Here is a 25,156-nt window from a genome sequence, read left to right as displayed (position 1 = left end):
CGTAGAAGCGACTTCCAGTGCCGCGCCGCTGCTGATCCCTTATTTTTCAATCCGGGAGTTAGAATCATAGAGTTGGAAGAGACCACAAGGGCCATCCAGTCCAACCCCCTGCCAAGCAGGAAACACCATCAAAGCATTCTTGACATATGCCTGTCAAGCCTCTGCTTAAAGACCTCCAAAGAAGGAGACTCCACCACACTCCTTGGCAGCAAATTCCACTGCCGAACAGCTCTTACTGTCAGGAAGTTCTTCCTAATGTTTAGCTGGAATCTTCTTTCTTGTAGTTTGAATCCATTGCTCCATGTCCCCTTCTCTGTAGCAGCAGAAAACAACCTTTCTCCCTCCTCTATATGACATCCTTTTATATATTTGAACATGACTATCATATCACCCCTCAACCTTCTCTTCTCCAGGCTAAACATACCCAGCTCCCTAAGCCGTTCCACATAAGGCATCATTTCCAGGCCATTGACCATTTTGGTTGACAGCTATGCATTTATAACATAAGACCCCCACAATGCCCCCATCTCAAGTTACAATCCCCCTCTTTGCCTTTGGTTCTACTCTCCCAGGCTGGAAAAGAGTCCCCACTCACCCCCCCCCCAGGCTAGAGCCTGAATTTGTTTTAAAATCTTCCTAGCATGGCCTCAGGGTACACACCCAGCACACAAATCTGCTTATCATTTGCATATGGTGATATAGGTACATATACACACCTCTGGGCAAATTAAGATGGCAGATGGCTGCATCTCGTTAGCAAGGTGATACGCAGGGCGCCCGGCTGGGCACCCCAAAAAGTTTTAGCACAATATTGACGGGGGGAGAAGGCGGCAGATTTCAGAGCCCTCTAGACTACCCACCGCTAGGGCTGAGCGCAGGGCTGTCTTAAGCGCCCCTGGCGCCGTGGAGCGACGGATCCCTCCGGCGCCCCCCCCCATTTCCCAGCGCGGCAGACCAGCGGACCGGCCGGCCAGCGGGCGGGCGCAGCTTGCGCCGCCCTCCTGGCAGGCCGGCGCCGTGGTGCCCTGCGCCACCCAGCCTGGCCGTAGGGCCAGCCCTGGCTGAGCGATATATCATCAAAAACCAGTTTCAAGTCCATATCATGATACTGGTTTCAGAATTTTTGGCATATATTGTGAATCACAATGTGTTTGTGTGCTGTGCAAAATTTACGATGTGGGGAAATCAGTGAAGCCAGCCAATGGCTCTACACAGCTCCACCCTTATTTCAGAGATGGTGATACAGTGGTACCTCTGTTTATGAACACAATTGGTTCCGGAAGTCTGTTCATAAACTGAAGCGTTCATAAACTGAAGCGAACTTCCCCATTGAAAGTAATGGAAAGTGAATCAATCCGTTCCAGATGGGTCGATGGCGTTTGTAAACTGAAAATTCATAATCCGAGGTGTTCGTAAACCGAGGTTCCACTGTATATCACTATATCGTGATGTTTAGCTGGTGATATATTGCGGTGTTAAAAGCCAGGTCCCTCCCAGCCCTCCCCACCGACGATGCCCCCATACTTTCCCCGCTCCTGCTGGGATTCCCCAATATCTCCATGTGCCTTTGCTGTGCTCTGAGCAAAGTGGGTTTGCTCCCTCCTGCAGGTACGCCATCCTGACCCCGGAGACGTGGCCCAGGTGGCAGGGAGATGAGCGCCAGGGGGTCCAGCACTTGCTGCGGTCCGTCAACATGGACGCGGATCAGTACCAGATGGGCCGCTCCAAGGTTTTCGTCAAGAACCCCGAGTCGGTAAGCAGAGCGCTCTGATGTCAGAGGCCCCGGGTTCCAGAGGATCTGGAACTCGGGTTTGGGTTTGGCTGTTGTGCAAGCCAGGTTGCACGAACCGGAGGGCCTTGCTTTTTTGCTACTCCCCCGTTATAATAATAATAATAATAATAATAATAATAATAATAATAATAATAATTTATTATTTTTACCCCGCCCATCTGGCTGGGTTTCCCCACCACTCTGGGTGGCTTCCAACCGAATATTAAAACAGTACAGCATTAAACATTAAAAACTTCCCTGAACAGGGCCGCCTTCAGTTGTCTTCTAAAAGTAAAATAGTTGCTTATTGCCTGCTGGGAGGGCATTCCACAGGATGGGTGCCACTACCGAGAAGGCCCTCTGTCTGGTTCCCTGTAACCTCACTTCTTCTTTTTTTAAATAATGTTTTATTAAATTTTCCAAAAAGTAAAATAACACAATACGGTACAATAAAGACAAAAACAGAGCAGAAAAACAAAAACAAAAAGGGGGGGACAACAAAAACCCCCACATACTGTATAAATCTTTTCTCACATCACAATGAGGGAACCTTCAGTGCTGGATCTCAGTGTCCGCCTGAACCCACTATGCTACACTCCCCCTGTGCCCATTCTGCTCCATTCTGTGGCCATCCTGGCTGGGCGCTGGAGTCTGACTCCCGGGGGGGGGGGGGAGAGTGATCTGTGGGGAACATAGCTGTCAACCCTCTTTTTTTTTTTTGCGGGAAACTCCCTTATTCCAAGCCACAGCTGTCAACTTTCCCTTTTTTTGCTGGAAATTCCCTTCTTCCAGCGCTGTTTCCCGCTGCTGTCCTGGATTGTTAGATATACCGTAGACCAGGGGTCAGCAACTTTTTTCAGCCGTGGGCCGGTCCACCATCCCTCAGACCATGTGGTGGGCCGGACTATATTTGGGGGGGGGGTGAACGAATTCCTATGCCTCACAAACAACCCAGAGATGCATTTTAAATAAAAAGGACACATTCTATTCATGTAAAAACACACCGATTCCTGGACTGTCCGCGGGCCGGATTGAGAAAGCGATTGGGCCACATCCGGCCCACGGTCCTTAGGTTGCCTACCCCTGCCGTAGACTGTCCCCGGGACAGGTGAGGGAGCTGATCCCTTATTTTCGAATCCGAAAGTTGATGGCTATGGTGGGGAACTGTACTAAGCAGGAAGCAGGAGGTGCAGGAAGGGGAAGCTTCGGAGCTGGGGGGTGCACAGGATGGACCGAAGGAAGAGGAGGAAGAGGCAGCCCAGACAAGTGAAGCTGCTTCCCAATCCTCTAATAATAACAATAATTTTATTTAAATGCAACCCATCTGACTGGGTTGCCCTGGCCACTCTGGGCAGCTTCCAATAAATTTAAGACATCCAGCTTTAAAAACTTCCCAAACTTCAGGTGTCTTCTAAAGGTCAGATAGTTGTTTATTTGCTTGACATGTGGTGGGAGGGGAGGGTGTTCCACAGGGTAGGTGCCACCACCGAGAAGGCCCTCTGCCTGGTTCCCTGTAACTTCACTTCTTGCAGTGAGGGAACCACCAGAAGGCCTTCGGAGCTGGACCTCAGTCTCCGGGCTGAACAATGGGGGTGGAGATGCTCCTTCAGGTATAGAGGGCCAAGGCTGTTTACGGCTTTAGAAGTCCCCTGCTTGGCAGGGGGTTGGACTGGATGGCCCTTGTGGTCTCTTCTAACTCCATGATTCTAAGTCAGCAGCACCAACACTCTGAATTGTGCCCAGAAACGTACTGGGAGCCAGTGTAGATCTTTCAGGACTGGTATTATATGGTCCCATCAGCCACTCCCAGTCCCCAGTCTGGCTGCCACATTCTGGATTAGTTGTAGTTTCCGAATCACCTTCAAAGGTAGCCCCTCACAGAGCGCATTGCAGTAGTCCATGCAGGAGATAACCAGAGCATGGACCACTCTGGTGAGACAGGGCGCAGGCAGGGAGGGTCTCAGCCAGCATACAAGATGGAGCTAAACTGGGAATTTTTTTGAGCAATCAGAGACTCTGCCTGTGTGAAGCCAACCTCTCCTCTGCCCTTTTCATGCCTCTCCTAGTTCTGGGAGACCAGCAGGGAGGGGAACTTCTTGCAGCAGGAGACTCTTCACCATCTCTGCCTCTTGGCCTCCCTCATCTCCTGCTCCAGCTTCTGCCTCCGTTTCTGGACTGCTCTCTGACACAGACTTTCCCTGCTCACTAAGCCCTGTTACTTTTTTCCACTTCTGACACCTCCCCCTCCAAGTATTCTCCCTCATTGTCTTCCCACCCACCCCTACCTCCCTAGGGGGTTCCCCGGCTGGTTCCTCCCACCCCTCATCTGCACCCAACCCGTCCCTAAGAGCACCCTAGCATATTTTGCTGGAGCTGGGAGCCATGCCGATTCCCAAGACTCGCAACATCAACAGAAATCATAGAATCATAGAGTTGGAAGAGACCACAAGGGCCATCCAGTCCAACCCCCTGCCAAGCAGGAAACAGCATATCAAAGCATTCTTGACATATGCCTGTCAAGCCTCTGCTTAAAGACCTCCAAAGAAGGAGACTCCACCACACTCCTTGGTAGCAAATTCCACTGCCGAACAGCTCTTACTGTCAGGAAGTTCTTCCTAATGTCTAGGGTGGAAATCTGGGCATCAGCCACCGCTAAGTAGAAGACATCTTCTTGTACCTTTTAAAGGGGATTTGGGTGGGGCAGGGAGAAAGTTCAAAAGGAAGGGGAAAATGGGTTCCTCCCCCTCCCCCTTAGTTTTCGATAGATCACATTCTGATAAAATCCTTTAGTTCTGTTTCTCTCTCCCTCCCACCTTCATCGCCACTCAGCTCTTTCTGCTAGAGGAGATGCGGGAACGGAAGTTTGACGGATACGCCCGGATAATCCAAAAAGCTTGGCGCCGCCACATTGCGGTCCGGAAATACGAGCAGATGCGGGAGGAAGGTAAAGGATGTGCACAAAGACCCCAATGTTTGAGGGATGATGGAGAGAGAAGCAGGATGATGAGAGAGAGAAGGAAGGACATTTGTCTCCCTTTTCCACCACCTTGAAGAAAGCCTTTAAAGCAGTTTATAGCCATTTTAACCATTGTTGTGATCGTTGAGCTATCAATGTGCCTCCAGCTTTGCATCATTTTTAAGAGGACAAGGTCTCTGCCCCAAGGACATTACAATCTAATAAAATTTCATCCAGGTGGTGGGAGGGAGGGAATAATAATAATAATAATAATAATAATAATAATAATAATAATAAACAACTGGTCAGAAAGACGAACACATTATGTAAGCTTAAGGACTAGCCCCTTGTGGTTTGAACTTTGCCTGTGTGTTTGTAGAACTGGTCAGAAACATGAGTAGGGTGTGCAGTCTTAAGGACTAGCACCTTGGCTTTTTAATTTTGCCTGTGTGCTTTTAAAGCTGGTCAGAAGCACAGGCACAGTATGCAGCCTTAAGGACTAACGCTTTGCATTTCAAATTTTGTCCATGTGATTTTAAAACTGGTCAGAAACACGCACAAGGGTATGCAGTCTTAAGGACTAGCTCCTTGCGTTTTAAATTTTGACCAAGGCCAGGTCTGCCTGGCCGCTTTTCAAACCGGCCTCTTCTTTTTCTCCCAACCGCAAAGCATCTCACATCCTGTACAACTTCAAAGAGAGGCGGCGCAACAGCATCAACCGGAACTTCGTGGGGGACTATTTGGGCATGGAAGACAAGCCTGAGCTGCGCCAGTTCTTGGCCAGGAGGGAGCGGATCGATTTTGCCGACTCAGTCACCAAATACGACAGGCGGTTTAAGGTAAAGTGGAGGTTTCCTCTTCCAAATCCTTTATCCAGAGTCCTGCCCTTCCATTAGCACTGAAACGTCCACAAACATTACCTCTATTTTACCTTTCATATGTTCTGTGCAAGGCAGATCGGCGCATTTAATCCCCATTTCGCAGATAGGGAAGACTGAGGTTTCTAGGGAGAATGGGATGCCTAAGAGCCACTGAGTCAGTTCCACGTGAGATTCAAAGTTGGGACTTCCTTGTTTGTAGCTGAAATTTTTGCCCAGTACACAATGGTTTTTGAGTTTAGGGGGAAGGTGAATAAGTGGGGGACGCTTGCTCCCTTCGAGAGGTAATGGCAGCCACCAACTTCTCCTCCTCAGCCCATCAAGAGGGACTTCATTCTGACTCCCAAATACCTCTACATGATCGGCCGGGAGAAGGTGAAAAAGGGTCCTGAGAAAGGCCAGATCCGAGAGGTCCTGAAGAAGAAAGTGGAGGTCCAGGCTGTCAACAGAGTGTCCCTCAGGTGAGATACCACATTCTCCGTTTGTGCCACTTTTCCTCTAAGCCACCTCCTTCCCTGAAAATTGAAGCAAAATTCTAGTCCTCATTGTTTTGAACAAAGGGTTGGTTTAAATAGGAAGCTGCCTTATCATAGAGTCGTAGAACTGGGAGGGACCCCCAAGGGTCATCTAGCCCAACCCGCTGAAACGCAGTAATCTTTTGCCCAACGCGGGGCTCGAACCCACAACCCTCCGATTCAGAGAATTGAAATGATGTGGTCCTCTGCTCCTCACTAGGCCGTCTCGGGGTCAGAGGGACTCCCTGCCACTCTCCCTCTCAACCCACCCGCTTTCTCCCTCTCCCAAGAGGACTAACGCCTTCTTTTCTCTGGCTGTTTCCTGGTTTTTCCCCCTGGGGTGGGGCGACCACAGCACGAGGCAAGACGATTTCTTCATCCTCCACGAAGCCGAGGCCGACACGTTCTTGGAATCCATCTTCAAGACGGAGCTCATCAGTCTGCTCTGCAAGCGCTACGAAGAGGCGACCCGCAGCAAACTCCACCTGAACTTCAATGACACGTAAGCGGGACGACTAGCGACACACACAAGCACGCAAACCACCACCCGCCTTTCCCAAAGTGTCGCTGGGAAATGGATCCGGTTTCACTCCTAAGCCCTGCCGTTCCAACTCAGAACCCCTCTAAAACTGCAGTAGCGTTTTCTGCAATTTGTATTAGGTGAAAAGTGTGATATTATGCACGCATATTAAAGAAATATTTATAAAAACAGCACGGGAGGGAAGGTGGGAAGTCAAATTATAAGAGAAATGTGTGACAAATTTGAAGTCTGAAATCAATTGGTTAAAGGTATGAAACTCTAATAAGAATCTTAAAGAGAGAGAGAGATAACCAAGAAACAAACCTGCCTTACCACCACATCAGACCACGGTGTGTTACTGACACTGGCCGGCAGCAGCTTTCCCAGGTCTCAGAATCGGAGAATTGTAGACTTGGAAGGGACCCTGATGGTCATCTAGCCCACCCCCCCAGCCCTGCTTGGAAATGCTGCGCATTGAATCTGGCGCCAACAAAAATCCAGAGCGGAGTCCCTAAGATGGTCAGATGGTGCCTTGCACACCTCACGCCACTAAGCTGGTGCCAAACATCTTGCTCTGCTTTCCTTTGGACCACATCAGTGAGGCCAAGAGACTTTTGCACTGCAGGGGGTTGGGCTAGATGACCCATAGGGTCCCCTTCCAACTCTATGATTCTACAAAAAGGGAGAGGGTTCTTTTTTCAAAAGGTTGTCTAGTGACTTATCTCCTTGGCTTGGGGGCCACATAACTCCCTACCCTCCACCACTTCTCTGATGAAAATAGGGGCGTCCTTAGGAAAGGTGGGACGTTCCAGGATCGTCAGAAACTGGGGTGGCTTCTGTAAATCTGGGACTGTCCCAGGAAAACGGGGGCCACTGGGAGGGTCTGCAATTGCGGCCTCCTTTTAGTGGGATGGGATCGGCACGTCCTGAATTATCTGTTTAGCTGTTTTTAATATTTTTATTGGATGTTCTTAATTGGTTCAAACTGCAAGTCACTTTGGATGTGAGAGAAACAATGAACAATGTTTTTGTGGCTCTAATCCCCACCTCTCCTTCTCTCCGTCCCTCAGACTACAGTTCCGTGTGAAGAAAGAAGGGTGGGGAGGAGGGGGCACCCGGACGGTGACGTTCGTGAGTGGACAGGGCGACGTGGCGGCCCTCAAAGCAGGCGGCAAGACTCTGACCATATCCATTGGGAGTGGACTCCCCAAGAACTCCAGTAAGCTGGGGGGCTTTCGGCCGGGAGTCCCACGTCTGAGTGTGGGACTTCCTTATACAGAGCTGCCTTCAGATGTCTTCTAAAAGTCAGATAGCTGTTTATCTCCTTGACATCTGATGGGAGAGTGTTCCATAGGGAGGGTGCCACCACCGAGAAGGCCCTCTGTCTGGTTCCCTATAACCTCACTTCTTGCAGGCATAGCTGTCAACCCTCCCTTTTTTCCGGGAAACTCCCTTATTCCAAGCCACAGCTGTCAACCTTCCCTTTTTGATGGAAATTCCCTTATTCCAGTGCCGTTTCCCGCTGCTATCCTGGATTGTTAGATATACCGTAGAGTCTGTCCCCGGGACAGGTGAGGCTGCTGATCCCTTATTTTCAAATCTGAAAATTGACAGCTATGCTTGCAGGGAGGAAACCACCAGAAGGCCCTTGGAGATGGACGATGGGACTGGAGACGCTCCTTCAGGGCCAATTCCATTCAGGGCTTCCAAGTCCAGCACCAACACTTTGAATGGTGCTCAGAAACATACTGGGAGCAGGTCTTTCAGGACCGGTGCTATATGTTCTCGCCGGCCACTCCCAGTCACCAGCGTTCTGGGTTGGTTGTCGTTTCTGAGTCACCTTCCAAGGTAGCCCCATGGAGAGCGCATTGCAGTAGTCCCAGCAGGAGATAACCAGAGCATGGACCACTCTGGTGAGACGGGGAGAAGGCAGGGAGGGTCCCATCCAGCACACCAGATGGAGCTGGTGGACAGCTGCCCTGGAGGCAAAATTGCCCTGCGCCTCCATGGACAGCTGTGAGTCCAAAATGACTCCCAGGCTGTGTCCCCTTTAGGGACACAATTACCCCATTCAGGACCAGGGAGTCCCCCACACCTGCCTGCCCCTTGTCCCCCCAAAACAGCACTTCTGTCTTCAATCCGTTGACCACCATCCATCCTCCAGCCGCCTCCAGCCGCTCACACAGGACTTTCACTGCCTTCACTGGTTCCAATTTAAACGAGAGGTAGAGCTGGGTATCATCTGCATGACCATGTGCATGACCTTTTGCAGAATTTTATCCCAATTCCAGGCCAAGGTGAATGTGAATTCTCTTCCTCTCTTCCTCCAGAGCCAACCCGGAAAGGGGCCCTTCAAAGCAGAGGTCGCCACAAGCAGGCAACGCCATCGCGAACCGCCACGTCAGCCCCGAGAGGTAAGCCTGGCCGATGATGCTTCTTGGCAGAAGGGAGAAAAATGCACCCCCAACACGGCATGCCCTGTTGGAGTCCAGCTCCAAGCAGCCAGCATGGTCAATGGTCAGGGGGGTTCTGCAAAGTGGAGTCCTGCAACATCCAGAAAAACCACAGATTTGCCCATTTCTGACCTAAGGTTAGAGGATAAAGTACCAGGCAAGGATCCCAGAGGATCGGTGTTCAGACCCACTTGCTCATTTGCAGACCTTGAGCCAGTTTCAGTATGCAAAGCTAACCCATTTTGTGGGGTTGCCTTGTCTCACATAGACCACCTGGGAATTTCAACCTGCATTCTTCCTCCATGAGGTCTAGAAACTTGCCCTCTAATTTTTATTGGCCTGGATGAAAGCTCAGATTCGCTCATCATGTTTTCTTTAAGCTGTTTTTAAAACTGAGGTTTAAATTGCTGTGACCCAACCTGGGGCCTGCTAGTGAAGGGTGGGTAACAAATATTGGGTCATTTTTGTTTTTATTATATAATTTTTGTTTTTATATTGTGATTTTATGTTGTAACTGCCCTGAGACCTACAGGTATAGGGTGGTATACAAATTTTAATAACAACAACAACAATAATAGGGGCATTACTAATAATTGGGGCATTCGCCACAATCTAACTCGCCTGTGGTGAGCTGACAGTTGGCTCCAGGCGACTAGGCAACGAAAGGCTCAGGTTGTGCGTAGCTGAGCAAAACCAGCACGGACCTCTGCAGAGTTTATTTGCTAAGGCTTCTGTAACGCCTCTGATTTAGGGGCGCCCCCTCAAGGTACATGCAGGAACGGAGCGCCGCAATTTGCACGCAACACCAGGTCCCAGGAACAGACCTACAGCACCCCTAAGAGGCCTGGACAAGTGCCTCCGGCCAGCGCTCTCCCCAGACAAGGCATGACGCGACGAGCGAAGGCGAGGACACCCTCTGACCACAACATGGAGTTCCTCAACGTTCCAGACCAGGGAATGGCAGGGTATGTCTCGATTTTGAAACCTATCACCTGCCCCAGGGCGCCCTATGTGAGGATAGCTGTTTCCCCACCCCCTTTGCTGACAATATTGTTATTGTTATTGTTATTGTTATTGTTATTGTTATTATCATCACCAAACCTCTTGGAGGTTTTACTTACAATCAAGAAGCAGAAGGTAGATTTTGATAACAAAACCATAAGGTCTAGAAGAGGCATAGGCAACCTTGGCTCTCCAGATGTTTTGGAACTACAACTCCCATGATCCCTAGCTAACAAGTCCAGTGCCAAGGACCTTCTGGCGGTTCCCTCGCTGCGAGAAGCCAGGTTACAGGGAACCAGGCAGAGGGCCTTCTCGGTAGTGGCACCCGCCCTGTGGAACACCCTCCCACCAGATGTCAAAAAGAAAAATAACTACCAGACTTTTAGAGGACATCTGAAGGCAGCCCTGTTTAGCGAAGCTTTTAATCTTTAAGAAATTAGTGTATTCTAAGATTTTTGTTGGAAGCCGCCCAGAGTGGCTGGGGAAACCCAGCCAGATGGGCGGGGTATAAATAATAAATTATTATTATTATTATTATTATTATCATTATCATTATCATCATCATCATCATCATCATCATCATCAAGGAAGTTGTAGTTCCAAAACATCTGTAGAGCCAAGGTTGCCTATGCCTGGTCTAGAATCATGGAGTCGGTTTGAAAATTAAACTGAACTTATTGGGAACCATAGGAATCAACCCCTAGGGTCTGAGGTCCCTTGGCCCCTCCACATTTTTATTTTTATTTTGCCAAATAATTTTTATTAGTTTTAACAAATCGATACCAAATTACATCAAATTTAACACAGTTTTTCCATTGACTTTCCACTCTTCATTGCCCACTGGTTTCATCTTTCCTCTAATTACCGCTTTATATCAGCCATTTATTTCCAATTCACATTCCATTCCTTCTATTTAATCTTCAGTTCCAGATTTTAAAATTTATTTCCCTTTCCCCTTCTCCCTCAGCCTTCTATTTATCAATTCCTGCTCGTATAATTACTTATTTCCTTAAAAAGAAAAGCAGAAAGAAGAAAACAAATGAGTTTACTCTGCCCCTTGCCTCTCCACCTTAAATCATTACTTGTATATACCCAGATGGGCAGGGTATAAACAATAAAATTATTATTATTCTTTCTATATTATGTTTTTTCTTTCCAACTTGCTTGTGTGAATATCTGGACCTGACTCTTCCTCTGTTGTTCTCCTTTTGTTATATCTGCTCCTGCCCTGCCAAATATTTGAGGGTCCCCAAAAAGTTGATGGGCATTCCTATTCAAATTGTTTGCAATGTGCCGCATCATGTGATCAATTTCCTGCCCTCCCCCCCCAATATTTTATTCAAATTGGCACCCGTCGGAAAAGCACGATTCTGTGTCCAATGCCATCTTCTGTGCCCCTGCAAGTTTCATCCTGCTGATGGGATGAGCCCTAAATCAACTAACCCCTGTGTTGCGAACTCCAGACTAAAGACAACAGCGGCAACACATGGACCGATGAAAAATGAGGGCATAAATGTATATATGTATATCTTTATAAGTTGCAGCGAAGCGATATTCCAGTGTACAGTCCATATAGTATCAAAATAAAATTCATCCAGTGATATAATTTGAATGCTTAGCGATATCTGTCGATGCAAATGCAGTGGTACCTCGACTTACAAACGACTCGACAACCGAATTTTTCGACTTACGAATGGGGGTAAGCGAGACGCTTACGAATGTCTCGACATCTGGGGGAAAACCGCAGCAGTTTTAGATAGGGATTTTTCAACTTATGAATTTTTAGATAGGGTTTTCCGTTTCCAATGCATTCCTATGGGAAATCGTGTTTCCAATGGCGTTTTTCAACTTACGAATTTTTCGACTTACAAAGGTGCCTTCAGAACGGATTAAATTCGTAAGTCGAGGCACCACTGTAATAGCAAATAATAGACAGTGATCTGGATAATGACACTGTTTCGATGTGGTCTTCCTCAACTACAAAATATATATATATGTAAAATTATATCAAGGACAATAACCAGCATGAACAAGGTTCTTAATAATCAAAAGCACTAATTTTCATCCAATACAATATAGGTAAACAACACAAAAGTAAACGAAATAATAGCATACCTCAGAAATGTATGCAGTCAATTTCTAAGGAGCAGCGGTCATAAAACTATGTAACCACTGCTACCCAAACCAAGGTGTTAAAAGGATAAGCCCTGCAGCTGGAAACATCTCTGGGGCCCTGCAGAATTCGAATTCAGAGCTGCAAGGACCCCCTGCCGACTCACTTCCGCCTCTTTTTAACAGGACGCAGAGGAAGCGGAGCATCAGCCAGAAACCCCCTCCGGCCGTGGGGAGGCCCAAGCCGCAGGCCAAGGCTTCCGGGCCACGATGCCGCGCTCTGTACCAGTACGTCGGGCAGGATGTGGATGAGATCAGCTTCAACCCGGGCGACGTGATAGATATATTGATGGAAGGTAGGTCTGCAATGCGGTCTGTGAATCATGCAAGGACGGGGTGAGGAAGCTGTGCTTTTGCACTACAGAAACCCACATTTCTCTTGGGGGAGGTACAGGTCGGTCTGAGGTTAGGCACAGGGCAGACAGGCAGTGGCAAAAGTGTGCAGGGTTGTCCCCTTCTTCTGAAGCTGTCTCCCCACCAGACACCCTTTCCTCTCTCTGCCACTTTTGTACCCTCCAACATTTCTCTAATGAAAGTTGTTGTCGTTTAGTCGTGTCCGACTCTTCGTGACCCCATGGACCAGAGCACGCCAGGCACTCCTGTCTTCCACTGCCTCCCGCAGTTTGGTCAGACTCATGTTAGTAGCTTGGAGAACACTGTCCAACCATCTCGTCCTCTATCGTCCCCGTCTCCTTGTGCCCTCAATGTTTCCCAATATCAAGGTCTGATGAAAGTAGCGACATCCTATTCTTGCATTATTATTATTATTATTATTATTCCCTGCCCAACTTACTGGGTTGCCCCAGCCACTCTGGGCAGCTTCCAGCACATATAAAAACATAATAAAACATTATTAACAAACTTTCCTATCCAGGGCTGCCTTCAGATATCTTCTAAAGGTTGTATATATTATCCGATGAAAATAGGGACGTCCTAAGGAAAAGCCGAACATTCTGGGGTCAAATCAGAAACCGGGACAGCTTCTGAAAATCCAGGACTGTCCCTGGAAAGTAGGGACACTTGGAGGGACTGTAGAACGATCCTGTTGTTTTCATCAGAAAAATGTTGGAGGGTATGCACTTAGCTAGGGCAGGGGAGAAGAGCAAAAAGGGCTAGTTTTCAAGAGATGGTTTTAAACAGCAGCTGTTTCAATACAGCAAGGATGGAGGGTCGCACGTGGGGTTGACAAGCAACACAAACACTTTGTCATCTATTGTATTGTTTTCGCAGACCCCTCCGGATGGTGGAAAGGCCGGCTTCATGGGCGAGAAGGCCTCTTCCCCGGGAATTATGTTCAGAAGATCTGAGCAACGCTCCGTCCTGTGGCCCAAGAGCCCAAGCAGGGCAGTAAACAGGCCAGATCATACAAAACCTGCTCTTGAAATAGAGAGAGCTTGCGCCATGCACAAGGAACCCCCGCCACATGTGTTGCAAGCGCATGGAGTCAGGAACGCTCCCTCCCTGACCGCTGTCAAAACTGCCAAAGCTTTGGCATGTGGGGTTTTTTTTCAGCATGGGGAAAACGAAGGCAACCTTTGCACCCTAGCACACATTGTGTTGATATTTTTTGCTGTTCTGGTGCTATCTAAGCGGGTATGGCAGGTAGGTTTTTTTTTTTAAGGGATATAAGTTATCGAGGTTTGCTGGCAGAGGCATTGCACAACAACCGCCTTGGATGTGTTCTCTGTACAATGTCGCAATGCTTTTTTGGGCGGCGGGGGGGTGGTGAGTGGGAGAGGCAGGGAGGCCCAGGAAGGAATTAAAAACGCAGTTTCGAAATGCACATTGTCTTCCTTGTAATGTCAGTTTAGGGTGCAAGGACACTCATTTGAAGGACATACTTAAGTAAAAGTAGAAATAATCAGAATACAGTATTTGGAACTGAAATCCTCGCCGAATTCAAAAGTAATTTAAAAGGAAGTAATTTAAAACAACAGTTGTTGAGAAATCTCATTCTAAATCTGCTAAACAGAGCCAGGAAGAGGATGGGGATAGGGGGGGGCTGCAGCCCCCTAACCTAAATCTGGCTACGCCCATGGGAGGGGAAGCCTTGGCCCATTTTGATTTGCTAAAAAATCAGAGTGTGCCTGTTTGCAGTTTAGCTTCCCCAGTTGTGTAAAGCGGATTTGGCTCAGGACCACTGATCATTCCGGGGGGGGGGGGTAGAACAGGTAGGGAAATAGGAACTTCCTTTATTTCGAGCTTAGTATTATCCACAACAGCGGTTGCTAGACCTTTGGGGAACAGCACCCCCTACAAAAAGCATGGTTCAAAATAGCGGTTTGCACAGCCCGCTAAGGCAATCAAGTTTCAAAACGGTAAACATCAATCGCACATTTATTCAAAATCTCATTGAAACTATTTAGTTGATTTAATTCAACAGAACAAATGGGACTTAGAATCGTGGAATTGTTCGACAAGTGTCATTCTAACCTAGAGGTTCAGGTTTGCATTGGGCCTTTATTTTTTATTACGATTCATTGGGGTTGGAGCCAGCATCTTGCTCCATCAGATTGAGAAGAGCTTTAGCATAGAATCGTAGCGCTGGAAAGGACCACCAAGGGTCATCCAGTCCAACCCCCTGCAATGCAGGAATCTCAGCTAAGGCATCCATGACAGATAGCCATCCAAACTCTGCTTAAAAACACCTACAATTATATGATCACTGCATCCCTTTAATTTTTGGCTTGGGCAAGATGTGTCCAACATTGCTCCCATTCCCGTTCTGGGTCAGAGAACCTTGGGCCTTGGGAACAATTGAGGCCCCGCAGACCTTCCCGTCTGGCCCTGGACACACTCCCCAGCCCTGCCTCACTTTCCTTGAGTGCTTTTAGCTTTGACACAAAGTGCCAATGAACTGCAGTAATGCCTCTTGCTGGTCTGGGTAAACTCAGTATAGAGAGGAGTATGTGCACAAGCTATGCTGCTGGTCAGATAACATTTTAATTTTTTGCCCCACCCACCAGTCAGCAAGTCCCTAAAAGGCAGCTCTCAGGTTGAAAGTTTTTCCACCTGTTCTCTTTTTGCACCCTGCCATAAGGTTTCCAGCAAGGTGGGGAGACCTATCCTAAGTTTGGTTGTGGTGCTGATTAATGCCCAGGTTGCAGGTTTGATCCCCTTATGGGACAACTGCAGCGTCCCAACTCTACAATTGTTTACTTATGCTACAAAGTCTCTTTAATGCCTCTCTCGTGAGCAGTGTACGTACGTGACCTCGGGTAAAGATCACTGTGGCAAGCATTTTGCCTTGGCATCCAATTTTGTCTGTATAGACCAGTGTTTCTCAACCAGTGTGCCTCCAGATGTTTTGGGACTACAACTCCCATCATTCCTGACCACTGGTCTTGCTAGCTAGGGATGATGGGAGTTGTAGTCCCAAAACATCTGGAGGCACACTGGTTGAGAAACACTGGTATAGACAATGCTCAGGTAGATGGAGCCATGGTTTGCTGCAGTGTAACTGGCAAAAGTAGACTGCAGTTTGTCTCGCGATAGCAACACAGGATGGGAGTTTTGTGATAAAGCCTTTTGCAAGGGGCTGCATTACAGGGTATAAAACCAGCCGCCACCTAGGATGAAAGGAACAGGGAGTGAGAAGCCAGGGGTTTGGACTTCTCATAGCAACAAGCTCAACCGAGGCGAGGGGACATGGTAGAGAAATGAGAATGCAGACTTGCACGTTTCCTACAGCTGCTTGTCTGGACTGCTGCAGCAACTCAAGACACCAGTCCCAATTTAAGGTTTCCAGGCACTAGGGCTGGGCGATATCTTGATAAAATGTGCTTTAGATGATGCAAGTTCATATCACGATATCGGTTTCATAATTTTTGACCTGGCAATATGCTGCAAATCTTGGTGTCTGTGTGTGCTATGCAAAAATCAGAATGTGGGGAAAACCATGAAGCCAGCCAATGTTTCTCTCAATTCCCACAACCCGTTAACTCTGCTGGCTCAGCTCCCCTCTCCCTCATGCAGAGGCAGTGAATCACAAGAACAGCCAAGTCCCTGCTTGCAGGACACAGGAAAGTAATCTTGAGAGGCCCACTCAGCACCCTAGAATCCCATCTATCTTGAAGCAATAACACAAATGAGCCGCAACCCATGGAAAGGCTCAGAATCGGCACCAAATTACCTTATTGAGAAGAGGACCCCCAACAAAGCCAAGTGGTGTTGTGGAATATGCAACTGTGTTTGCTTGAAAGGACCCTGATTTGAGTGGAAAACTATTCCCTGCAGAAAATGAACCTTCACAGTAGGACCAATGTCATGATCTCATCAGCAAGGCGACCCACTGCTTTCTCGATGTTGCTGAACTCCAATGCCATCTGCCTCGTCCACACTAGCTAGGAACGAGAGGAGCTGAGAGCCCAACATGCCTCACCACTGCTCTACAAGTCCAGACTAAAAAACCCTTCCTAGCCAAACACACCAACTGTTATTAAACATTAAAACTAGCAATAAAGTAAAATATAAACTTTTATTTAGAATTAAAAGCAAATACTTCAGTATCACAAACACACAATATTAAACTTCCAAGAAATATACTGCTAATTTGGAGTGAGCATTTATTTTTTTTCTTTGCACAATCACAACATGCAGACAAATCCAGGAGAGAAAAAAAACAGATGACAAAAGGTGGAAATTTTCAACATCTTTCCCCCCCACACCACCACCACCAGAGCAGCCTGTCACAAATAATTCGTACAAAGGAACAAGTAATCTTTCTTTCTTTTTTCCGGTGCTTGTGTGCTACGCATCATTTAAAGATGTTGACAAAATTTCTACAGATTCATCTTTGACAAAGAGAAACAAGAGAGAGAAAAGCTCTAACAAGGCAAACACTGCAATCTAGTCTTCTTCGGAAGAGTCTCGTTCGAAGGTGTACGCCATGAAGCAAGCATCGGGTCTCTTGGGGACGAGGGCATGCCCGGGTCTCACAATCTCAAAGCCCAAGAAGCTGAAAGTACGGAGCAGCGAGGCTACCGGGGAGAGAAGAGATGTAGATGAGTTCCCCAGATGAAATTGGACACCCCATTTGCCTGCCATCTCCCACCAATGCCACCGGGGAGATGACACCAGTTCCTCACACGCACACCCAGCCACCAAGCCAGCCTCTCTTACCTCTGTCGTCTCTATTCTTGTGGAAGCAAATGAAGACATGGTCCACTTGAAGTTGTTCTTCAGCAAACTCAAGAAGAACTGCAAAACTGGAGGTGGGGGGAAAGAACAGGAAGCAAGTGAAAATTCTGTTTTCCACTTCCCTGCTCAGGAAGTATTTTATGCAGCTGTGGTTTTGATTTGGGCAGAGGAAGTGTGATGGAACTGGTAGGGAGAATGCAATTCAAAAGCAGCAGAAGCTCCTTAAGGAGCCAGCAGCTGCTATTTATAGCTTAATAATCTCCTGGGGCTGAACGGACTACAGTACAGAAATTACCCAGGATGGCCTCTCCCCCACAATGCTACTGGCAAGAACTGGTTTTAGGAATTAAGATGCACACGTGGGAACTTAGAAGAACGTGGACTGCATTCCTTTCCTGTTAAACACAGGCCTCTCTTTTTTGAAGCCCCACACCATCTCTGTGGAAAAGCAGGAAACCTGTACGTACTTAATAGGTACAAAAGTAGAATAGCACAGGTTCCCCAGGACCAATTTAACGAGGAGAAATTCCTCCATTCTGTAAAGGGAAGGGGGGGCACCTAGTATTTGAACAGCCTCAACCTATCCCTATTGCACTACCAGCACCATCTGATCCCCAGCGGCCTATCAGATGCCTCTAGGAAGCCCATCAGCACAGTGTGAAAGACATCAAACTCTCCCCTGAAGCAGCACACTGGCTGCAAACACGGAGGGTCCACTTAGCCATCGCAGCTAATTGTCAGCAGATAGACCACTCATCTGCTGTGAGCCTGCTTAATCAGTGTGTAAAGCACACTGCACAACACACCAAGAGGTGTATCAAGGATAGACCCTGAGGACAGTTCTGTAAAAGCACAGATTCAAGAATGAGACTTTACCAGAGCTATAAATTTGCTGGAGGCCTCCCCCACCCCACTCCAACCATGACAACAACCAAGGCACACCTGAACTCCTTCCGCCCTTTACCTGTCCTTGCTCCCTTCAGGCAGAGCACCATTGGGAATTTCGATGTACAAGTTGTTATTGTTCAATACAGCTTTCCAGCTGATGTGTTTGGCATCCGTCAGCCTGGACTGGACATTCAGGATTCTTGTCCTGTTATTGGATGTTATCTCTTCTGTTACATTCAGCCGATTATCCTAAAGGAAACAGAAAAGTGTTTTTTTTTATCTGCTTATGGCTGTGGGGAAAGCGTTAGGCTGAATCTACCGTGAGTCCCACTCAGAGTAGACCCACTGAAGTTAAAGGACACATCTCAGCCTAATCTCTAAACCCCTTAAAATATACAGGGATTAACCCCACTTGTAGAGTACAAGCATACTTACGGAATAAAATAAATTAGCTGAAAGATTGTGATCCCTCTGACAATTCCCTCGCCCACCTGGGATCTTCAGGGGTGGGTGAGGGGCATCAGGAGCACCACCGAGGCCCCGGACCCAGGTTACTACAGCAACTGAAGGACACTCTGGAACTGAGAAAGAGAGAGGGGGAAAGTGATCAGGGTTGCACACCTAGGGAGGGCATCAGAATTTCTTGTGGACTAGTAGTATGAACTCCAAGTTTGAACAAAATTTAAAAAAAACCCCACAAACAAATTGCTTCCAACTCAAAAAATCCTGCAAATGTTACACTTGTGTCTGTTGAATGCTAACACACAAATCAATCTGGATGCACTCCACTGATATTCAAGTCTGCTGTTTTGCTATTCTCTGGAGAGTTGCTTAAGTTTTCAGAGTTAATGCGAACTCCAACCCATGAAGCAGGCGGGGGCCGGGGAGAGGACTAAAAGCTCCCATTCTAGTTGTTTAACTAGCACTCTATTGCCCCATCAGCCCACAAACATGTGCATTCCCTATTAGCCTCTTGGCGCACTCACATTCTATAGAACTGGAAGCCCTTTCCTTTCCCCTCCACTGGTTGCAATAAAATACATAAAACTTCGTTAATCCATAATATGTTTTGCTTCTTTCTACTGGGAATTTAATGAGAAATCAATACTAGGAGCAGCAAGCCTGCAAGCTAAATTGGAGAACTGCCATTTAAAACAAAAACAAAAAAGTGCATGCATCCACACGTTAAGAATGGAGCTTGCAGCTGCAAAATACCAACCACTATTTCTGAATTTCTAAACTGCCATTTAAATGACCCGCACAGCTGAAGCAAGCTAGCTGTGCAGCATTCATGTACAGTGCTATGTCAACAGCAAGCCAGCTGAATTGAATGAGCTCGATCTCCTTTTTAACATCAACAGCAGATGATGATAATCGCTGTCCCACTTAGCCCCTCCCTCTGCACCATCCTTCACCCTGCAGGCTCTCACTGGATGCGTCACCTCAGCAGATGAAGCAGATCAAGGTTCCCCTCGGGGAAATTCTCACAACCATCCTGCCAGCAGCCATTTGCAAAACAGAATAAACAAGGGGTGGGGAGGAAGCCCTGTCATCCACCATTTTGAACAGCCAAAAAAGAAACAACCACCCCACTAATCCCTCACCACAATGCAGTGCTTTGCTCAAAGGATTGCACAACAATCCGATTTATTTTATTCCTCCTTCAGCCAAGCTGGGCTCAAGGTTGCTCAAACGTGGAGGGGGGGGGGGAGAATGATTTGAGTCATCTGAGGCGCAGAAAAATGCTGCTCCGGGTTACAATGGTTTGTGACTTCTTTTAAGGTCTTCTGACAGGCAGTATCTACTCATTAAGGGCGCCTTTTCCATTACATTTGCTATTGTAATTTCTGGTTTGATGCCATAGGCCCAACAGACAGTTACTAACCCCATCGTCTTACAATGCTCTGTGCTGTTTCAGTTTGGATGAGTGGGTGAATGGTTCCAGGCAGGAAACCCCTGGGCATGTATTTTTGTTTTTTATTACATTTGGCAGTTGCTTTATCTTGCTCAGGACAACCCAAAATGGCATACAACCAAACGGACAAATAATAAACCCCACATAGGTACATTAAAATCAAAACTCATTCCTTGGAGGGTTTTAAGCGGAGGTTGGGCTAGATGACCCTTGGGGATCTCTTCCAACTCTGCAATTCTGATACTAACAGGAAAAATACATTAAAAACATCCCACCCACTTCTAAAAGGCCACAGATAGTTAAAGGCCTGGTTACAGAGGACAGTTTTTACCTGGTGCCTAAATTGCGCCAGGAGAACTTCTCTGGGAGAGCATTCCCGAAATGGGGAGCCACCACAGAAAAAGGTCCATTCTAGTGTTCAAGATCTACCACCTGTAGTGTTTTCCATCATGAACTGAGCCCTCTCCTTAAGCAGGCATTATGCCTAGGGTTCAACACCCGTCTATCCTTACAGTCTGACAAGGAATCGGCCCTGTTACGCAGGAAGCCCAAGCTGCTTATCTAAAGAAAACTGTTTCTATTCAGTGTAACCAAGATTGCAATCCACTGGAGAGGGACCAATCGCCAGTTCTCCATGGATCACCTAACTAAGGCAGGCTCCTGCGGGCCTGGATCTGAGTGAGCATGGATGTCTTGGGTGCTCGAGTAGGAGAATCACTTGAAACATAGGTTGGCTGTGCCTCACCTGTCTGCGGATCCAAATTATGCACTCTTGCTTTGTAAATTCAACACCCACTGTTGAACCAAGAGGATTCAAAGCAAGAAGGGAAACTATTCCAGACTGGACTCAACCCAGTTCCAGCCTCGACTCCCCGCAAAAGCAAAAAGCATTTCCTTTAACTCAACCCCCCTCCATTGTGTTCTGAGGTCATTTCAACAGCACCACAGGGCACACAAGGCTGGTACTGATTTTCTCACACACAGCCTAGATACCCCCCTCATATCAAGTGCGCTGCCAGGGCTGTTCTGAGAAATAGTGGTCTGATTCAAGCCCCGTGCCCAAAAGATAGTTGACAGGAGGGGGGAATTCATTCCTGCACTGCAGGCGGGTGGACTAAATGACCCAAGGGGTCCCCAGCTCTATCCAAACCTAGCTGATCAAGACCTAGAGCATGTCAAGGGACAAACTCAATCTCTGGGAGAAGAGCTGACCCAGGCTGCTCACCCCACCAACATCCCAAGCTGGGGACGATCCAAGTTTATACTACCAAGTGCTACTGTGTACTTAACCCAGCCTGGCCAATGATTAGGGACAAGGAAGACACCATGTTGGCGGCAGGTTAGTCTAAACAGGGCTCCCTGCAACAGGGTTTTAGGCAGGTGGTGTCAGGAACATGAAGGCAACCATTGCCACAGCATTCAGTTACAGTGGTACCTCCGGTTGCGGACGGGATCCGTTCTGGAGCTCCGGTCAGATTCCGAGGGTTTCGCAACCGGTGGTGCCTGTTCTGCACATGCACACGCGGTGAACCCCTGAAAAATACTTCTGGGTTTGCCGCGTGCGTATCCCAAAGGAAACATAACCAGAGGTGCGCGTAAGTAGAGGTACCACTGTATATGCCTCGTACACTATCCTTCAGAGATCCAAATCTCTGGGAAAGGAATATGGCCTGGACCTTTTAAATTATTAAATTTGGATTTGGAGGAAGGGGAAGTGGGTCCACTGCCTGTTCTGGGAAGGTGCAGTTGGCCAAGGCCCCATGTCACCTCCAATGGCACTAAAAAAGGAAGTTCACGACAAGCCACACCCAAGAGGACAACAGCTAGGAAACTCCCCACTCTCCCAGAGGCAGACAGTTACATCTCAATAATGCTCAGTCTGAGGTGCTTCTTCTAACATGATCAATAGTGAAGGAAAGGACATTAAGCCCTACTGCTGGCCTTGTGAATTTGCCCCCACCTGAAATATTGTCTAGAGCCCCCACCCCTTTTCTAAAGGGTGGTCCCATTTCTGAATTCAGTGACATGGGAAATCTAGAGGTGGTTTTTGCTAAACCTGGTGCCCACCCAAAAGATATGGTGGATACTAGGTTGGTGAAATCTGATTTAGATTATATAGTAAAGACACAGTTTTCTTTTTTACACATACTGTACTCTCTTTGTATCGAACGGAGCTCCCCTCTACTTGGGACCCTAGTGTTATACGTATCCATTTGGAAGAACTGTTTAAATGTGGTTATTTTACTGCAGAAGATTTGCCTTTGCTGTATGAATACATAGGCTATTCTGCCAAAAAAAAAAGTCATTGAGGAACTGCACAGGAACTATTTTTCACAAAAGGCTCCCAAGGTTTTGATAGGGAAGAGTGGAAGTTGGTGCCCATTTTTCCTTTATGTTGTCACTCATTTCCCTGAAACTTATACTAAGTAAGGTGTCTAAATATGTCTTGCATCTCAAGGGAGGGATGAAGCCTTTCCCCTAATGATAAAAAGACTTATTTGTTTTTTGTGTGGATCAGGGGGTCTCTCATAACCAATGACCTCGTCTGCAACAAAGGAGAGCAGAACCTCATTCTTTCCTAGGGAGCAGATGCTTCTGGCCTCACTCTGGGGCAGGCAGTGGAGAGAGAAGATGCACATCCTTCCCCACAATGATCAGATATGGGTTTTGCTTCATCTGTCCCTTCATACTGTTTAGAAAGAGACTTCTTAGGGGGGTGAGCACTAAATGAAGGATGAGAGGGAGGAGTTTCACACTATAGAATATAAAAGTGCACCTTGCTTTCCCTCACCCTCATATTGTATATTCCTGTGTATAAGACTACTTTTTAACCCAGGAAAATCTTCTCAAAAGTCGGGGGTCGTCTTATACACCGGGTCGTATTTCTTATACTGTACGGAGAGTATATCCCAAACTCTATATTTTAACTGGAAAAGTTGGGGGTCGTCTTATAGGCTGGAATATACGGTACATACATACATATTTTAAAATAGTACCTCCTCCTTTGTGGTGTTCAGTGCCTGGTGGCCAATTGTCATTTTATGCAAAGGCACGTGTGTGATAAAATTTTATTTTGTCCTGTGTGATCAGAAATAAATTCATATTCCCTGCAAACATATACAGGTAAGAATTTTCCAAGTGTTGGCTGCCCAGTAGGTGTACGAGCAATGTAAAGTGGAAGGACAAACTTGAACTTCCCAAAAGAACAAGGATTGCTCACACTCTTCCCCTTCCACCTTTAAAATTGGCCTTCTTTCCTTCGTATACGCTGGTGTTAAAAGGCTAGCTTGTGTTGGGGTGTGTGTGAAAGAGCAGCAGAAACAATTTGTTTCGTTCCTTAATTAGCAGAAGTGGGTCTTACTCTGTCCTTCCTCCCGATGGACACAGAATTTTGAGTTCTGTAATGGAACAAAGGTGACGCTCACTCTCCTCTCTCCCCCCACCCAATATCTGAGTAGTGGTTGTCAATGAGGTATACTGTAGTAGGCAGTGTAAGGCACTGAAGAGACACACTTCACCACAATTATTATTTTTAAAGAACCTCTTAAACCTAGCACTTTTTTCTCTCCACCCCAACTCTGAACAAAATTTAGCTATGAGGCACCTAGGGGAAACGGCAAGGCCCTATTGAACAGAGAACTTTGAGAGGTGTTAGGGAAAAGATCACCCACACACGATAGCTCATACCAATGACAAACTTAGTTGGTCTCTAAGTGCTACTGGAAGAATTTTTTTATTTTGTTTCGACTACGTCAGACCAACACTGCTACCTACCTGTAACTAGAACTCTTTATCTGTATGCACAGAACCTAACCAGGCAGAAGGTGAAACCTAAATATGTCCCTAAACAAACACAAATGGTGCCTTACACCTAAATTATGTTCAGGGTTAGGTTAGGAGGAAAGGAAAAAAGCGCTACGTTTAAGAGGTTCTTTCTTTTTCAAAAATAAAATTGTGCATGATGGTGAAGTGAGTTCCTTTAATGTTTTTTCATGGGGAGGGGGGGAGAGTGTTATCTAGCCACAACTGTTTTCCCCAACCCAACTAACTTCAGATGTTGCTGGATTTCAACTCCCATCAGCCCCTGATGACTAAATATGGTTAGGGCTTTGGAACCTAGAGGCACCTAGAAAGAGAGCATTACTATGGAGTGAGGTGGAGAGAAAAAAACAAGCTCAATTTTTAACAAGTAGATATAAGAACTGCTGCCTAATGGTCGTTTTTGGGAGGATGGGTTACAGGGTGAATGCCTGAACTTGTTCTTTCAAAAACAGTATGGTTTATCCCCAATTATATTGGGGTACTGCATGAAAACAAACAGGAGAAAAACTAGCCAACCCTTAAAAATATTTTAATCTTGACATCCCCTCCTTTTAAACATATTTTAATCTCTTTCATAAACCTTTAATTCCTTTTGGCATATTATATATCTTTAGCTTGCTCCTAGTTTTAAAACTCTTGCTCCCTAACTAAATCACATAGCTTTTAAAATCTCTTATTCTCTATTCAAAATAGTTTGGTCATTTCTAATTCCCCTCACATTAAAAAAAAACTCTAGCCCCCTCTCTGCGCTTTAAACCTTTATCATCCCCCCATTAAATATATTTTCTCTGTAGTCCCCCCCTCCATCCCTACGCCAGATAAAGCCCCCCTAAAATATTTCTTTTTAAATGGGGTGCTGGGGGCAGAAGAGAAAAAGAGGGGAGGGGAAAAACACGGGTTTTGCTTCCTGTTTTAAGGACTTTTACATTTACAGCCCCCTTTCTTATTTTTTTAAAAAGCTCTATAGCCCCCTCCCTTCTTCAAAGTAGTTTCATCTCTAGTCCCCCTACATGTTTTACTTTATCTCCATCCTCTCCCTACACACTCACACACACACATATACACATACGCACGCACACAAATGTACATACACGTAAGTATTTATATGTATGAGGTGCTATTTGG

The 25,156-nt window shown here is 46.8% G+C and overlaps 2 protein-coding genes across 2 annotated transcripts in view; one reads left to right on the top strand and one right to left on the bottom strand.

Moving 5' to 3' along the window:
* MYO1F (myosin IF) overlaps positions 1–14,317 on the top strand; it is a 51,386-nt gene extending 37,069 nt beyond the window's left edge. Inside the window, exons 19-28 of the mRNA XM_060275408.1 lie at positions 1,609–1,753; positions 4,601–4,715; positions 5,397–5,566; positions 5,921–6,066; positions 6,476–6,622; positions 7,711–7,859; positions 8,971–9,054; positions 9,845–10,058; positions 12,394–12,563; positions 13,498–14,317. Coding sequence (XP_060131391.1) covers positions 1,609–1,753; positions 4,601–4,715; positions 5,397–5,566; positions 5,921–6,066; positions 6,476–6,622; positions 7,711–7,859; positions 8,971–9,054; positions 9,845–10,058; positions 12,394–12,563; positions 13,498–13,574 — 1,417 coding nt within the window. The 3' untranslated portion in view covers positions 13,575–14,317. The remainder of the gene's footprint in view (positions 1–1,608; positions 1,754–4,600; positions 4,716–5,396; positions 5,567–5,920; positions 6,067–6,475; positions 6,623–7,710; positions 7,860–8,970; positions 9,055–9,844; positions 10,059–12,393; positions 12,564–13,497) is intronic.
* Positions 14,318–16,725: 2,408 nt separating this feature from the next.
* Positions 16,726–20,184, bottom strand: OAZ1 (ornithine decarboxylase antizyme 1). Its single transcript, XM_060275234.1, is given in 6 exon segments — positions 16,726–17,246; positions 17,389–17,474; positions 18,371–18,543; positions 18,730–18,816; positions 18,818–18,875; positions 20,180–20,184. Coding segments are annotated over 6 exon segments (540 nt in total). The 3' UTR covers positions 16,726–17,115.
* Between the last annotated feature and the right edge of the window lie 4,972 nt (positions 20,185–25,156).

Source organism: Zootoca vivipara, chromosome 6 (assembly GCF_963506605.1).
Source record: "Zootoca vivipara chromosome 6, rZooViv1.1, whole genome shotgun sequence".
Classification (NCBI taxonomy): domain Eukaryota; kingdom Metazoa; phylum Chordata; class Lepidosauria; order Squamata; family Lacertidae; genus Zootoca; species Zootoca vivipara.
Note: the sequence above shows the minus strand (reverse complement) of the source record. Positions and strands in the feature narration are given on the sequence as shown.